The 17,246-nt window shown below is 38.1% G+C and overlaps 1 protein-coding gene across 4 annotated transcripts in view; it reads right to left on the bottom strand.

The window, feature by feature from the left end:
• The window catches only part of CUL2 (cullin 2), a 40,901-nt gene extending 23,655 nt beyond the window's left edge, over nt 1-17,246 (bottom strand). For 2 of the 4 annotated variants that reach the window (XM_033520509.1, XM_015618502.3), the window contains exons 1-5: nt 16,503-16,607; nt 13,693-13,831; nt 7,719-7,821; nt 5,843-5,937; nt 2,899-3,004 (exon numbers count right to left, since the gene is read on the bottom strand). In XM_033520509.1, the coding sequence (XP_033376400.1) occupies nt 2,899-3,004; nt 5,843-5,937; nt 7,719-7,821; nt 13,693-13,811 (423 nt within the window). In that variant the 5' untranslated portion in view covers nt 13,812-13,831; nt 16,503-16,607. Of the gene's footprint in view, nt 1-2,898; nt 3,005-5,842; nt 5,938-7,718; nt 7,822-13,692; nt 13,832-16,502; nt 16,608-17,070; nt 17,095-17,128 lie in introns of those variants that run through there. The other 2 variants (XM_033520517.1, XM_033520513.1) reach the window with 2 other exon arrangements.

The following is a 17,246-nucleotide window of genomic DNA, read 5'->3' as shown; positions in this document are numbered from 1 at the left end:
TTAAAAAAAAAAACCCTAAAAACTACCACACCAAATCCAGAACAGTACCAAAACTGACACAATTCCCCATTCAGGATTTTAAAAATGAAGTTGTTACATAAAATCCTGTTTCTCTAGTCAGGCAGTAGGTAAATGCTGGCTTCTCAGCCTGCATTCTTCCTACACATCTAATAGGACTGATTCATTCCTTGGTTCCACTCCATCCAAGTATTCTCAAATGCATATAGGGACCCTAAGCAAGTTGGCTACAAGGGCAGATTTTGAGACTACATGTAAGCACAACATCTGCACAGTAACAGGTAAATAACATACCTTTCATACCCAAAGTGTCTGAATGTGTACAAACACCAGCATTTCTAACAACAATTGCAAAATAAGCCTGAGCTGACAAAAGGAAATTTCTCTTGGCCAATTTGTTAGAGGTCACAGTCAAAGATACAGAATCCTTTCATCCAACACACAAAATCATCTCCAAACTAAGATGCTTACATCTTAAGCAAAGTCACTGGTAAGTTAACATTTGGCTTCAAATGGAATTCAAATCAATTCACATTAGAGACAGGCCACCCTATTTTTAATATAACATTGGAGGAATCAGTCAAGTGTACTCAAATATTTCAAATTCTTACAAGTGAAGCAGTTGCTCCCAAGATATGCCATTTTAAAAAAACACAATTGCAATAGTTCAAATGAGCTTTTATGCTTGAATCAAAGTCAAATTTAAAACCCAAAAGGGATAATGTGATGCCTTATATACAGAGAATAAATGCATATAGAAGACCTCCAAAACACCTGCCAGGAAGTAGAGACTGGGAAAAAGTCTACAAAATTCAGTAAGGACAGAGGGAATATTGCTTCTAAGAAAGCTTTGACACAACTAACAGGTCATTAGATTTAAAAATTAAACTATCAATCAAGTATGTATTAACAGAAAGCATGCACATAGCTATCAATTGCCAATCTGACTCACTCTGAAATAATCTCCTTTTTAAAGAGCAGACAAATGAACTTGCTCCAGCTGCCACACCTATTCTGCACCCATGCTGCAATACAGGGTTAAGAAAGTAAACCTGGCACAACTGCATCATAAGCAGGCTAAAGGACAGGTAAAAGTTTGCTTATAAATCCAAAGACAGATAACGTTTTGAAACCAAAGTCGTCTTAGGAGTGATTTTCACTGTCTCGCCTTGTGGAGAGTAGTTGGAGAACAGTTAATTTTCTGTAAGACAACAGGAACTCATCCATAACAGAATGAAAGAAGCCAGCTGAAAGAAGCCAGCTCTGGAGAGAGAGAAGAAAGGGAGGGGAAAAAAAAAAAGGAAAAGAACTGATACATTTGGTGACTATGAAGTGAAGAGAAACAACCTCAGGTAGATCTGTTCTGCAATGTGGTCTCTAGCATGGTCCTTCTCACATGTGAGCTACCAGTGGAAAGCAAAGTCAAGTTGCCTACTGGAATTTTCTTGTCAAATAAACTATAGACAGACCAATCCAGCAACTTGATGTATCAGTAAAAGACAATTTCTCCCCCTTGAGGACAGGGACTGATCTTACTTCCCCAACTAGACTGGCAATACTGAATGTGGCAGTTTTCTCCATTTTCCAGAGTCTATTTGTGGGGGGAAGAAACCCAGAAGGCACATGTTAAATACCTTCTAGCTCAGGGCTCCCACAGAGCCATTGAAAACTCAGGAGTTTGAAATCAGCGATAGGAGCTCAACTCAGAAAAGCACTCTCCTTCACCATGCGTTTGTAACACACAGAGGGGAAAAAAGTAACCTCTCGCAAGACTGGCAGACTATTTTCATTAACTTATCCAGTATTTTTCCTATTACAACAATTACTGAATGTCTGCAACATTGTGGGGATGAAAGTTTGCTGTTCCAAAGTGAACTGTTGGAAGCTGTGCCTGCACATCTCACGCATGCATCTCTGCTCTCATGTACAGACCTACTGCGGCACAACATGGAAGAAATGAGTGAGAATGGACTTGTTTAAGATTACTGAAAAGCTCCCAAAGTTTTGTTACCACACAAGAGTGATGTTGAGACAGAAACTTCAGAACAGAGAGTGCAGTTCTGCTTCTAAAAATATTGGGCATTATTTCTGTAACTTCATGCTGAGACTGAAGAGAGCTATATATAAAATAAACATGTTTGCCCTTGGGTGGATAAAGGCCCTATCATTTTGGTCATCTAAAATAGCAAAAACGGTAATTCCTTCCATTCTAAAGTGATAAACAACAAATAATTTGACTTCTGCCAGAGTCCTTGTTCAATCCAAAGAATAAAAGATAGAATCCTACAGGAACCATAATGAAAGAGAAAATGCTTTCAAAACAAAGACTTGATAAACTTGCCAAGTGCCTTGTAGGTCAAGATATGGAGCAATGAATTCACCAAAATAGTGCTGCAATTTAAAACAGGACTTTTCAGGACAAAAGAGTGATTGCCATAAACTTAATCCTACACCAGCCGTGAACAGATACTTTACTGCCTTAAGATTCTACAGGAAAGGTTTTATACTTTGTCACATCAAGAAATAGAAACCTAAAAACTAATGTTTCAAGGGCTTCCAAAAACAAAAGTATACTGCTTCTTCAACATGTTTTCTAGATAGCAGTATGACTTAAGAATCTAAAGTTTGAAAAGTGGTTCTACTATCACATTTTAAACCCAAGTTTTCCAACAGTTTTCATATTTGCTTTGGTTTTTTTTTCCCTTGTCAGGTCACTCTTATTTTTCTTAACCAAAACTGTGATCTCATTTTACAAAGGGAACAGTGCTTACATCTGCAATACTTCTGTGACATAAAAATGTGGACATTTCAAAGGACAAAGCAGAACTCATAGCATTCTGAATACCATTTATATTCAACCTCACTTTCAGAGCTACCTACCTCTCCAATTTCCATCAGAGGTTCATTCATATCCACTCCTCCATAACCGTACTGAAGATCAGCTTCAGTCAATTTGTTCTTCTTAATAAACTGTGTGTTGAGGTACCTATAGAAACAAAGATACACTAATCAAAACAGGCAAAAAGTTAAGGCTTTTTAAATTAAGTCCAGAATTGTGGAATGCTCTTAACCATTTCCATTGCTATTTGTAAAAAAATGTTACAATACAAATGACACTGAAAGAATTTACATCACATTAAAACAGTAGTATTGGTAACAGAGATCAAACAGGAACCTGAAATATCACTGACAGCATTTTCTTTGTCAGCAATATACCTGTGCGTTGGTGCTGAAGATGAATAGATCACACGGACAGAGGTCAAGGTGTGGTAAAAGAAGAGAGAGTTTATTTTTCCTCCCATAATTTATAGGTTTCTGACCACGGCCAGGGATTGGATGGTCAGGATAACACTTTCTCACTGCACTGGCCATGAGAGATGTCCATCACAAGACGTGTAACAGAAAGAATGTACACATATCTATGTTTACAGTTACTCTCCTGGGAAAGTCTTTAGAAAACTATGTCAGAAAGCTCAGAAGTGAGTTTTCAGGGCGACACTTGTGTAAGAATCTAACTTTTCAACATGCACTGCTGTGTTACTCACACATACATGTATGTACAAAATAACCCCTAAACTCACAGATTAGTATTACAGTGACAGTAGTTTATTTCAATGATAGAAAAACACTCCTACTATCAGATATTTTTAAGTTAAAAGTATTTTCTTTTACCTGCACTATTTATTCTTTTGTGTTTCTCCCAGACTGAAACACAGAAGTACTGCTAAATTTAACAGGGCAAAGTTTTGTCAGTTATAATCCTTTGACTCATGTCATGGTAACTAGCTAACATCCACATTACAAATTTTAAAGAGAAGGATTTTCAGAAATTATTTTAAGTAACAGTTATAAAGAAGAAATGCTATAAATCCTATTTTAAAATTCAGTATTTACTACCGTATGCACAGTTTTTATAAAGAACACAAAATGGATTCTGTGCAAGACCTGCTAAAACATCCTCTTGACTCTCAGTATTCCTATAAAACAAATACTGTAACATTTTAAAACTGAACCACTTTTCTTTCCCAAGTAACTGAGAAAAAAAAATCTAATATATTTCACAACTACACTTATAATATTTCTTATATTAGAAATGTTTAAATGAGGCAGCTGAGAAGGTTTTCTAAATTTCTGAGCTAACCAGAAGTTTTGAGATGCTCAGTTTCAGACACTGAAAAGAGCCAGATTACTGAAGCAAGAGATTCAGGCTTCAGAGACTTCAGAGACTGCACCAGACCAGAGATGTCTGAACTCTCTCAGCATGAAGGCAAAAGCCAAGCAAAGGAGAAAAGGAGGAACACACTGTGAAATCCTGTAAACTTCAAAGAATTTAGGACACCACAGAGTCCAAAGAAGGAAGACTTGTCATAGTGCAGTGATGACAAACCAGAGCACAGCAGCCTGAGCTACTTTCAGACTCTTACGGAGTACTGTAACCCTGTGCTACCATCAATACCAACCATGAACTGCAAATGCACGTCTAGAAGGCTACAGGCCCTCCATGTCATATAAAACCTGTGAGGACATCAGGAACAGATGGAACACCAGCCTTAAGCAGGCTCCTTGGTGGCTCCTTTTCACCTTCCCCTATGTGAACAAAGCCAACAGCTGCCAATCTGTTTTTTCTTGTTAAACTTGATAAAAAGGAAAGCCCTACACTCCCCTCACTTACCCCTTCTCTTTTCCAACAGTATATACAGAAAGAGAACTAAGAGTAGCATGTAAAACTACAAATTGCTATACTTTGATATGCTGGCATTATTACAAATATTTTAAAGACAAAATGGAACAAAGCAAAAGCTGCACCATATTTAGTTTTCAGGATTTTATTATGAACAATTGCAATACTTCTTTTTTATCACTTGAAATTAAACTGCGTGGACCAGATTTTTTAGAACTACCTATGAAACCAGTTGCAGCACCTAGACACTGGAAGGCCTAATATCCATCTTTTTATCTATTATTTTACCAAATAATAAACATAATAAAAATAATAAGCAAAAACAACAACTCAAGAGGTTTCTTTCAGTGTTGCCTATTGCATCAGTTTTGTCACCTTGTTTTCATCAAGCACATGTGTGATTTTACCTTTCAAACTGAATCCAGATTTGTTTTCCTAGCAAAATGCATTGAGGAGGATTGGTGAAAAAAAACCCAAACAAACCAAAATCAACACTGAAGAAAGAAAATATTTAATTCATTTGCCAATTACATGACTGATCTCACATTTTATGAATTTTGCTCAGAAGTGTCCCACATTTGAGTAGCATTTCAAATATTGCCTATCAGGTTAGAAGCAGAGATGTAAGCCTAATTAAATTTTATGGGAATCTATTTTAAAATAACTTTCAGATTACCACCTGTAGACATGAATCAGTTTTCATTGCTGGAAGAATTATACAGATTAGAACCTGGATACAACAAGTTCTTTATTATGGTACTTTTTTCAGAGCAGGCATGCAATAGGCAAAGAACTCTAACTGATTCATAAAAAGCAGAATATCTTAAAATTTTGACTCAAACCATTCTGTTTCAACTATATACTGCAGTATAGTGCCATCCTTGTAGAACTGCTAGGATTATAAGCTTATACACTGTAGGGTTGATTAGCACCAACACATTTGGCACTGCAACAGCAAGTAGAATATATTAGTAATGAAAGAACTTGAGGAACAATCTTGGATACTTACCGGTTGAGGCACTATTCCTTTTTTCTCATATTCTGCTACCATAACTATATTCTCTCCTAAACTGACCTGAGGCATATTCACCTGCAGATCATTTTAATAATTTCAAAGGTTTAACAATCTATTGCAAAGCTTACCTGTATAAACAGTCCATATAGTCTGCCCCTTTGCTATACTCCTCCCAGTATCTGTGATACATAACCAGTACTTGTTCTTCAGCTTCCAGAACTCTCTGTGAAGGCACACACCCACCACATACCAGAATTAGTATGAAAATAGCATACATACTTAGAAAGTTATCATGGGATTATCGTTTTGGAATAGCATTTGCATATTAAGAATTGTGGTAATGACCAAAAAGCTAACACATCTCAATACTACCAAGTTTTGGTAAGCCAGCTAGAACACCTGGACTTGCTTTAATTTGATCTTTTCAGAAGTATTTGAAATACTTAAATAAGCCTGGTTCATATTCTCTGAAACTGGTGGGATAACCCACAGAACCCTTCCCTCACTGACACAGATCAGTTTTATATTCACACAGCCACATGCACTGCACCCCAAAAGAATTGGCTCAACATAACCATTTAAAACCACTATGCCTCACTGGATAGTATAAGTCCTTGTACTTAGCAAGAATCACAGAATAAAACAAGTTTAACAAAACACAGATACATAAAACATAAAACACATTAAAGTTTTTCAAATCTAGGCCCAAATCTTTTGAAATTTAAGCAAATCGTCATCTAAAAAAGCTACTGAACTCCTCAAAATAGATTCATACTTCAGAAAAGTAAGTTCAACAATTTAAACTAATTATCATTTGTAAGGGGGGACAAGATCCCAGGAATTCTACTTTCATTCTCTCTAGAGTTTGTAATTTTAAAATCTGGCTTAAGCAGCAAAGAAGCCCATGCAAAAAATGAAAAAAAAGGTAAAAAAATTATGAAAGAGGAAAGCTGATGGACAAAACAGAATTGAGAATGCTTTCCTCTGCTGTATGCATTTTGCAAAGGTTTTCCAACATTATTTCCAAGACAATTAGTGGATAGTCAATTTAAAAACTGCATGTCTGCTTTCCGCTACTTCCCACAGCTTCCACTGTGCTGGCACCTGCCTGATTATCCTAAGTGAGCTCAGTCTGCACATTAAATAAATGAGCAAGAACTTATTTGACAGAGTTCTCTGCTAGTTTAGTGAACTGAATTAGTCTATCAGAGTGCCAGAATTATCCTCTTTGTAACCAGTGGAACTGCCCATTAAGAAACCCAGGCCATCTTGTCAAATATTCAGGTACCTATGCATGAAGCCATTCAGCAGCACTATCCAGAATCTGCAAAACTTTACTCCCTATAAAGACACTGATAAGCATCTTATTTAAATCTATTTCTCTTTTTACTGATATAGATGGAGGCACCATTCATTTATCTTTTAAATACGATGAAACATAATTCTAATGAAATTTGCTGTCTTAGCTGATGAAACAGAAGTTGACTCACAGCTATATAGACATACAAATATTACTGTCACAATAAATAATTTGCCATTATTTCCTCTCCTCCCAAGAATTTGTGTTATTTCCCACATATTTCAGAAGGTTTTTATTTATTTTTTCAACAGAGTATATACAGTTTCCAAGACACTAGAGTAAATACTTTTCTGTTGAAACAGAAGGCTAATGGCAAATTACATTTGCAAAATGAAGGTGTTTCTCTAACTTGTTTGATCATAAGCATTCAACATAAAAGAAAGAACTTTCTTCTCAAGCCAATGAATACATGCATAGACCATAACTGTTGGCTTAGAAAGAAAAATTAGTTCTTTTGTGTTGCATCTCAACAGGTATCTATAATACCTGCCTACATTTGTGTACGTGTTGTGTGACACATTGCATATTTCATATGTACAAGTATTGTGTCTCTGCAACTCTGTGATTTAGTCTCATAAAGACCTACAAAAATTTTAAAAAAAGAATGAAGAACACCTACATGGACATAAGTAACTACAGGTTACCTTGTGCAAATGGCGTACATGATTCTCCAAAAAAATTTTAGTCTCAGTATAAAGTCTCTCTCCAAGAGGCTCAGGATAGGCCACACACAAAGCATAAATGTCTCTGGGCTCAAAGTCAAGGTTTATATTAAAGTGTGAAAACATATCAAAAAAGTTTATGATTTACAAAATCCTTTCTTCTCTATACATGCAGTTTAGGTTTTGGGGTTTTCTTTACATTCAAGCAAAAAAGATAAAATGGATAATTTTCTGAAATTAATATAAGTATTGGCTTGTGCAGAATCCAAGTTTATAGCATCAATATTAAATTTTAAATAGTGAACGCTGAGACAATGTTAGAGCTAAGATTTGAAACTTCTGATAGCCCCATACTGATGTGGCTTCTACCCTCTATTTGCCATGTATAATATACAATAACTTCAAGGTGAAAAAGCAGCTTTCATGCACCATTCTTGTGTATTTGCAGCCAACATGAACTGAAACTCTTAAAATGGAAAGAAGCATTAATCAGGTTAAGAACATAATTAGTCAAGTACAAAGCAGAGCAAACGTGGTAAAGACGACTTCAAGTTGTCCTTCCTGGAGTTGAAAACAACTTACTGTCCCTGCATTTTGCCCTCACCTCCACAAGTAAAACAATTTCAGGGGACACTGAAAATTAAAAAAACACAATGGTGGTGTGGATAAAAAAAAAAGTTTGTATTCTTTTTAGCCATTATTTTAATTCTAGTAGTCCTGTTTAGATCACAGCCACAATAAACAGTTTTACTTGTTAACTTCAATGGGCAGTAGCAAACTGCTAAGCCACACTTATGGTGTCCCTAAACTACCTTGCAATGCTACCCTTTTGGTTTGTATCAAGTTTTAAGAGTAACTTGAGGAAAAGAAGTTACTGAGAACTTCATTTTCAGAAAAGTCAAGCAAGGATTAGGTCAAGCTTCACATGAACAACTAAAATAATAAATATTTATTATATATTTATATATTTACAAATATAAATATATATGGGAGATAAATTAATTCTGCTAAAATTACTTTAAAATATTGTTTAACCGCTAAGCCTAGGCACTTTATAAAGCCAGCTATGATAGAAATCAATGATTTCACTTTAATTAAGCGAAAACACAAGATCTGTTTTCCTCTAGTCTACCCTATAAAAGCACATGACTGTGTAAAAGGAGGTAGAAGACATACAGTTGAAGTCACTGCTTAATCTACAGAACAGTGTCAAGCAGTCATCACACAGTTCGTCCAAATGCATGTTTGATTTTTTTTACAGAATTACTACTCAAAACAAAGAAGATTCTGATGCAGGAGAACTAATTAGGAAAAAACTCTTTATCTGGACACTGGAATCTCAGAGACCCAAACCAGAATCTAATCGTGAGTACAGATATTTTATTCATATAGATCTTTATTAGAATTCTTCTCAGAACCACAAAAATGGAAACACCAAGAAACAGGCAACATTCACTGCTTTGTAACAGTAGCTACCATGGCACTACACCAGCTTGTAAGCAATGCCAAATAAAATATCAAAACAAACTTAAATAGTGAAGAATGAAATCTTCTATTAAAGAGATTGCAAAGAATAATTGGTTTTTACACTTTCCTCTCCCCAGCAAATTTTCTCATTCTAAGGATGGTGAGTAGTCAAATGCATCCTCAGTGTAATTCAAGCCACAAAACTCTTTACTATGCAAAGATATTTCTGAGAAATTAAACTCAGAATTAGAAATCTTCATCATTTACTCACAAGCAAAGGGGACATGACTTTTTTCTCTTTAGATCCACAACTACATTACCTGAAATACCAAAACCTACAGATCTCTACTACAAGAAAAATTTACCACAAATCTAGAGGAGAGGCAGTCTTCACCACAGCAGCACAAGAAAATAGCAATGGCAGTTTATTTGATGTGAGCAGCAAACAATTATCTCTGAATTTATCTTGGAAACAAGTTTCTTAATTTTAATAATCCTATTTAATAATGAATATGGTATCTCTGCTTTCATGAAAATGCACATCTTCCAAACATACCTTTCTTTATTCTAGAGAACAAATTTTCTTATAAATGATTAAAGCTGAATGTAGTATTATTCCTTGACATTTGCCACTGTGTTTATTACCAGCAGATACACAAATTAAGAGCTTAATCACAGAAGCACTTAAACCAGTACCTCATCCTCCTGTATCAAACAAATACTACTTGTTGGATATCAAGTTTCTCTGGAATTCTACCAAAAAAAAAAAGAAAAAAAAAAAAAAAAGCTATCATAAGACTGAAATATCTTACTGTAGCAAAACTATTATTTCTTGCATAATTGGTACTTGTTTCTTTATCCATTTTTATCTTTGAGTCCAGAATCCAAATTTAAGTGTCATATTCAAAAGGTTGTTTCAACTCTCTTAACAAAAACAACAACAACAAAAAAATCTAAGGCGAAATTAATCACTGGTATTTTACTCCATAAACTTAAAGCACATTTTTCCTGTGCTGTTGTCCCTTAGAACAACAGGAAGAAGCCTTTACTGTTAAATAATTTATCTTTAATGGTGAAAGCCATCTGTTCTTCCAGTTAAGCATGCAGTTTAGCAGGGTGAGAAAGGCCAGAGGAAGCTGCAGCCAATCTGCTGCCTAGGGGCCTTCACTCTGTATTGAGAACAAGAACATCCAAAACTTTCTGTGACTTAAGTGCTTTAGTAGTTGCTATTTGAGGGGCATTACCCAGCAATGGGAAACTTCCAAACTAAGAAGGAACAACAAAATTACTATGAACCAGAAAATACTATATCCAAGGCTATAAAAGCTCACAAGTATTATCCTTGGGGTTAAAAAAACATCTAGTTAAGACTTCTCTAGAGCAATGTAGGGCTTTGGAAAAATTTCTATTAATCATTCTGTAACAAAACAAAAATTTGTAGAGGATTTCAGTTAGAAAGAACCATGACCATATGAACTTTATTTACGCTTCCTTCTCAGCCAGTTGTTTTTAAAGATACATGTTTAAGTTTCTGGTTCATCATAGGGTCCTCGCAGAACAGTTCATTAGATTGAAGAGCACAAACTTGGAGAAAAAATAGTGAAAAAAAGCAGGTGGCCATGCTGCAAACTTTTAAAATAATTCTGCTTGAAGTACAGCTGCCCCTGGGTACTCTTCAACTTATTTGTAACCTCTTGGGTGGAAAACCCAAGAGAACAACAGGAAGATCTTGACGTTCTACCTGTTAAAAAAAGTTCTACATAAAAGGCAGTTATCAAAGTACAGATGAACTACCTATCCCACTCTCTAACCAAGCCTTAAGTAAAAAAGCACTCCCATGCCTACAGAACAGTTAACAGCAGTCTTGAAAGTGATACAATGTATTCACAATAACACCTCAAATAGAGACATAACTGTCACTCATTTACCAGATAATGAAACAAGTTCATACACATTTTTTTCTGCAGAGAATCTTAAAAGGAAATCTGAAGGTCAAAGGTGGCTCAGGATGACTCACATTTTAAATAAAGTGACATATGGTCTTTCAGTTGATCTTTTCCAGAACTCTTACACCATTGTGGTTCCCAGCTCATTGCCATTCTAGCATGTCAAGTATGAGGTAAAATGTTTCTTTAAAGATAAACTATGTTTAACAATAAAATTACATTAAGTTACAAATGAAACACTATATTCAAGATAAACAAGTTCTGGAGAACTAGTGGGGCAAAAATTAGTTCTAGAAGTGGAATACATGCAGTACATAATACTGTCAGCTTCCATACTCCACTGGATCTCAGCTGCCTCAAACAGCACAAGGGAAAGCTAACACTTCTTAGAATACACTGATGCCAACTGAAACAGTGATTGTTTGCTGTTTCTTATCCTTTGCACCACTGCGTTGACTATACAGTACAAAAATCAACTGATACTATAATCAATGAAATAACCTGTATGAGTTTTATTGAAACAGTCCAAATAATTTGCCATCTTTCTATTGTGCTGATTAAGCAATAAGAAAAGTAAGAGTAAATAGAACATTTCCTTTAAGAGAGAATAAAAAGTTAACAAAGTACAAGATGACACATTTTTTAAATACCAAATTTTTTTTTTAAAAATATTTTTAATAGTTTAGTCTTCTTTATGTATAAAACCTAGAAAAAGTTTTTATTCCAGCTGTGCAGAACTACCAGTTCCACCAAGTTGTTGAATACTCATTGAGCAGCTTGTGTTAAAACACAGTTTGGTTACAGGAACCAGAAGTACTAAACAACCAACATTCTAGCTGGAAGTTACACAAACTCCTTGGGCCATTCAGCCACAGACAAATCAAAAGGCTCACACCTGTGCCAAATCAGGCACTAATAGTACCACTTTCCAAGGAATGTAATTAAAAGATGATAGTAAGTAAGGTCTTAAGAATTACATGCCAAATGATTATTCCAAGATTGCTTCCTGAGTCTACTATTCAAAAGCAATCCTTTTCTGATGTTCAATCAACTGGACTAAATCCTGAAAGAGGATCAACAGCAGACTTGTGTGCAAGGTCTCCACATAAGAAGTTGTAAGCAAAACAGTGTGACAAGAGGAATCAATGCAATATCTCATGCAACAATTATTATTTTATATTTAAATCTATTTTATATGCCCTTGATTAAATGTTTAAAGTTTTAAGCTACAGAATTTAACCACTTGATAAAGACTGAGTTATGTAATCCTCAAAAACTGCTTAGAACAACTGCAGAACAACTTCTTAGCATTTAAAGACCCACCTAACTGATTCAAACATTTTTTAAATTCTAGAATAACTTGAACTTGACTTCAGTAAAATGTGGCAAGTCATGCCCCTAGGAATTAAATAAAAAAATTTAAAATGAAAGAGCTCTTAAAGATTATTATACCACAAGAAGTCTCCACAAGAACTACAAGTTATGTACATATACACATGCACACACTCAAAACACAGGCACTTGGGAAAGCAATTCTGAGAAACAGTTAACAGGTTCAGAATGATATGAGACTTTAGAGTCAAGCTCCTGCACACAGAATAAGCTTATGTAAAAACTGATGCATAAGGATCTTCTCAGGTGCTTCTATTTTCACCCGCAAGGATTAACGAATCAATAAATAAGTCTAAACAATTTTTCCTCCTCATAATTAAACCAAACTGTGTCTCATCCCTGCAGAACAGGCACAAAGCTTCCTAAAATTCTCCAATTACTCACCACGATGTAATGGCTAATGAATATATAGACACAGGGTACAGTATAACTAGTTAGAAATGCTACACTTCTTTTAAAAGAAATTCACTGAAACTTAAATCTTGTGAAATATTACAGGTCAATTTTACATGTAAAATTTAAAACTTTCCACTACACTGTATGTACAGTTGTGACTTGAACAGCAAGACCATATGAATGCAGAAAGAGCAGATATTTTTAAACATAGCTTAACTGTCACAAGTAATGAGGCAGTAACAGTGGAGGGAAAGGAAGAAGGATTTTTAATAAATCCTTGCTGTAGAAATGTCTACTATGGTAGTTATCCGTACAGTTAGAAATACAAAGAAGGGGGAGAAATCTTTACACAGAACAACCTCATCATCCCCCACATCCCAAATTTAAAGATGTGTACTCTGTCTTGGGTATTTCCCCTGCTACACACAAAGACTTAAACACAGAGGACAACCTCACTGTCAGAATAGGGGACATGCAATACAATACCTGTAAGAACAGCTTTAGTATAAGCTAAGCATTAGAGCTACCAAAAGTGACTAAAACTGAGACCAATTTACTTTTTATCAGCATGGTGATTTTTCACATAGAATACTTCCCAAATATGTAGAATTTCCATCCCTTTCAACTTATTCAAAGTCCTAATAACAGGTACAGTCTAACAAGCTGCTCAAGATCACTGTTACATAACACAGGTTTACTCTGTCCTAAACACATCACACAAACACATCAAGTCAAATTTTTCATTTAAAGGATACGAGAAGCGATCATTCCACGTTGCTCTTTCAACATAATCCAACATAACAACAGCTTTAATCGTTGTTAGAAGTTTGTTCCATGTTTCATCGAAGTCAACTACTCGTGGTTTCAAGGACATTGTGGGGCTTTAGTGTTAATCTGTAGAACAATTAAACATATCAGACAACAGGGCATAATCATTAAAAAAAATTCACTTCCTTCAAATTTTTCAATTTAAACTTTGTACAGTGTCGCAACACTATGATAAAGCAATACAAAGAACACCACCCCCTCCAACAGGAAGCTCACAATTCCTCAGTTTTAATGGTTTGGAATGGAACATTAATGATGCACGAGTAGACTACAATATAACACAAATTAATCTAACAGCATCATGCTTTGTGAAATTCATTATCTCACCAACTACTCATATAACAGTGCCACATGAAAAAACCAACTTTTCTGGAAATTTTGATTTCCTTTTTTATTCAAAGACTTATTTAACTGTATCTAAGGAAATTTGGGGTAAGAACAAACTAAATAGTTACCAAGTATCTGAAATTCCTACTGCCAGTTTGTAGCCAATGCTCACCTCGGGCTTTCATGAGACATTTTCAGTATTGTATTTGTAAAGCCACAAAACGCTAGAGCTTTGATCAGGATGTGAAAAAGAAAACACAGAGCAACATGCAGAGCTTTTGCAGCTTACTGCACTATGCAATACCATGAACAGTAAGATCTTTCAAGTAAGACATGACTTGAAAATACAGAAGCTGTGTTAGTAATTTAATATCAAAAATACCAAAAGAGATTTATTGCAAAAAAAACCCCACTCAACATTAAATTATCTAAATAAAACTAGGGAAAAAGTAAGGTGATTTTAAAACGAGACAGCTGTGAAGGCCTCTTGTTTCCACTAGTCTCTGTCCTATGCACCTAATCTGGAAAGGACCTGATGTGTGACATTCAATGCACAAAGCAGGTCTGGTTCCTGCTCAGAAACACGACATTGTAAGACTACAATAGAAAGCAGAAAGAATACTTCTATTTCCATTTCAAACAGATGGACAAGTGACTCTTTCCAAATTTTCAAGGTCAGAAGGGAAAGTAGAAAGCTAGTGACAGACTTTGAGCACAAGAGGCAGACCTCTGCAAGGGAAAGAATCAGATATCATGCTAAAAACCTATTTAGCAACCAGCTTACTACCTTAAGCACTACTGGCTCTTACAGGATATATCACATCTCAGCTTAAGAAAAAAAGCAATAAAATCAGATGCAACTTTTAGCATGCATGCTTACAACCCACCCCCCTAACTAACCAAGGCCCTCAACTGCTATAAATGTTGTCGTATTTGTAACATGGTTATTAATTCAATCCATATGTCAGCCGGAGCTTACACAGAAAAATCAGTGAAAAGTGACAAAACAAAGACCCATCAAAGAAAGTAAGCAGAAGAACACACTGATGTGTGTTTCACAGAAACATGAACCTCAGCAGAGGCAGACAACAGCTCGCTTCCAGGGGGACAGAGGGGTAAGTGGTAATCTTCAAAAAGCCCTAATATATCCCTCTTCTGGAAAACATAAGAGCATTTCCAGCTGACCCCAAGAAAAAATAATCATGGTCCACAGAAGACAATAAGAATCACAGTAAGTGCTTGTGGTAATGAAGCTGTACTTGTGCTATATTAGATGTCGCTCACACAGCAACCAAGGTAAAAGAGCCCTTTCTTCAAAGACAAGCAAAACCGAGGTGAAGAAGGAAGGGCAAAGAAAAAGTCCTCCCCACTTCAATGGGGACATTTAATTAATGACATCCCAATGTCATTAATCAGTACCATTGTGTTCAGGATTATTAAAACCTATACTATGTAAAGCATCCACATGGTCATCCAAGTATAGATTAAGATAACTATTATTTGGCATTCTCTTACAACTTCCATGGAAATATGAATATAAATGTGTTTTACAGACATTTTAACAAATATGGTGTAACTTTGACTGTAAGACACTGGGCTTTTTGGGGTATGCTGTGCTGTGCGGTGTCACAAGCTCACCAACTTCGATTGTTAAATATATTATATTGATCACGGTAAGAACTATAGCAGGGCAGAATATCTATCCTAGGGTTTAGACTATTCAGGGGGTGGGAAGCCATACCTGTTTGATAAGCCCTAAGGCAAACAGATGTTACTGAAACATATTTACTCTGCAGGATAATAAAACGATGCCGCTTGCATCGCCTCATTCTTTAAAACATACTGTTGTCATACTGCATATATTTGTTCATTTAATAAATGATAAATAACATTAATAAACATAGCATTCTGTCCAGCATCAAAGGATGCCCCAAATTTCCAAGCTTATTTCCAAGCTATTCAACCACTTCGATATGCAGCATTACAAACCCATGGTGGGTGCGCAGCAACAGGCAGCACTCGCGTCAAACAGGTGATCAGTGCTGCCCGCCCCCGCCCCGCTCTCCACCTTCTCCCTCCACCAAAACAAAAGCGAAACTGGCTGAGGATGCAGCCAGCGGATAATGAGCGGCCCCGCCGGAGAGGCCGCACCGCGCCCTCCCCGCGGGGCAAGGGCAGGAGCCGGGGCAGGACGCAGCGGGCGGGCGCTGCCGCGCAGACACCGCCGGGGGATGGGGGCCCGGGCCGGGGGCAGCGGCGGGGCCGGACGGAAGGCAGGGCCCGATCGCCCTCGCGCACACCCGGCGGGGTCGGGGACCGCCACCTCCCCGCGAGCACGGCGCTCCCTCCCCTCAGCGCGGCGGGCGGACCGGGCCGGACCGGGCCGAGCTGGACCGGGCGAGGGCGTTACCTGGCGGCCCGGGGCCCGAGTCAGCGACCCCCGCCCGGCCTCCCTCGCTCCTGCCCTCGGCCGCGGTCGCTGCCCCGCTCCGTCCTCACAGCGCTGCCATTACCCAAAGCCGCTCGCGCCCCGCCCCTCCGCTGGCGCCGCCACTGCCGGGGTCGGGGCGCGGCCCGCGGCTCCGCTCGGTGCTGCTACCGCCTCGCCGCCGGCTCAACCGCGGCGCCGCCGCCCCCGGGTTCTCTCCGTCGGCCTCTGCCCGATGACCGCAGGATGAGCTGGGGCCGACGAGCCCCGGCGCTCCTTCACTTTCCGATCGCACTCACCCCCGCCGGAGCAGCGGGGTTTGGTACAGCCCGTACTGTACGGCGAGCGCGGGCGGCCGCACTTCCCAGCGGCGGGTCGTCGCCGCGCACGCGTCACTCCACCTCCATGGCGGGACCGTTCCCGTCCCGCGCCTTCACGACATGGAGTCGCGGAGGGCGGGTGAGACTTGTCCGGACATGGACTTCAACTGGAACCACTCTCTACCCCGGGCGCAGCGTTCCCGGGGCTCGTGTGAGGAGGTCGCCGTTACCTCAGAAAGTGGAAGTGTCCCCGTCCCGCCGCCGGCCCCCAACAGTGAATTTCCCCACCTTCCAGCAGTCCGCTCCAGTGCGGGACGCTCCGGGCAGTGCCCCGGCCCCGGCTGCCTCGACAGAGCGCCCTCCGTCCCCTTGGGGACCTTGGCGGAAAGGGGCAACACAAAGTTGT

The sequence above is a fragment of the Parus major genome, chromosome 2 (assembly GCF_001522545.3).
Source record: "Parus major isolate Abel chromosome 2, Parus_major1.1, whole genome shotgun sequence".
Classification (NCBI taxonomy): Eukaryota; Metazoa; Chordata; class Aves; order Passeriformes; family Paridae; genus Parus; species Parus major.
Note: the sequence above shows the minus strand (reverse complement) of the source record. Positions and strands in the feature narration are given on the sequence as shown.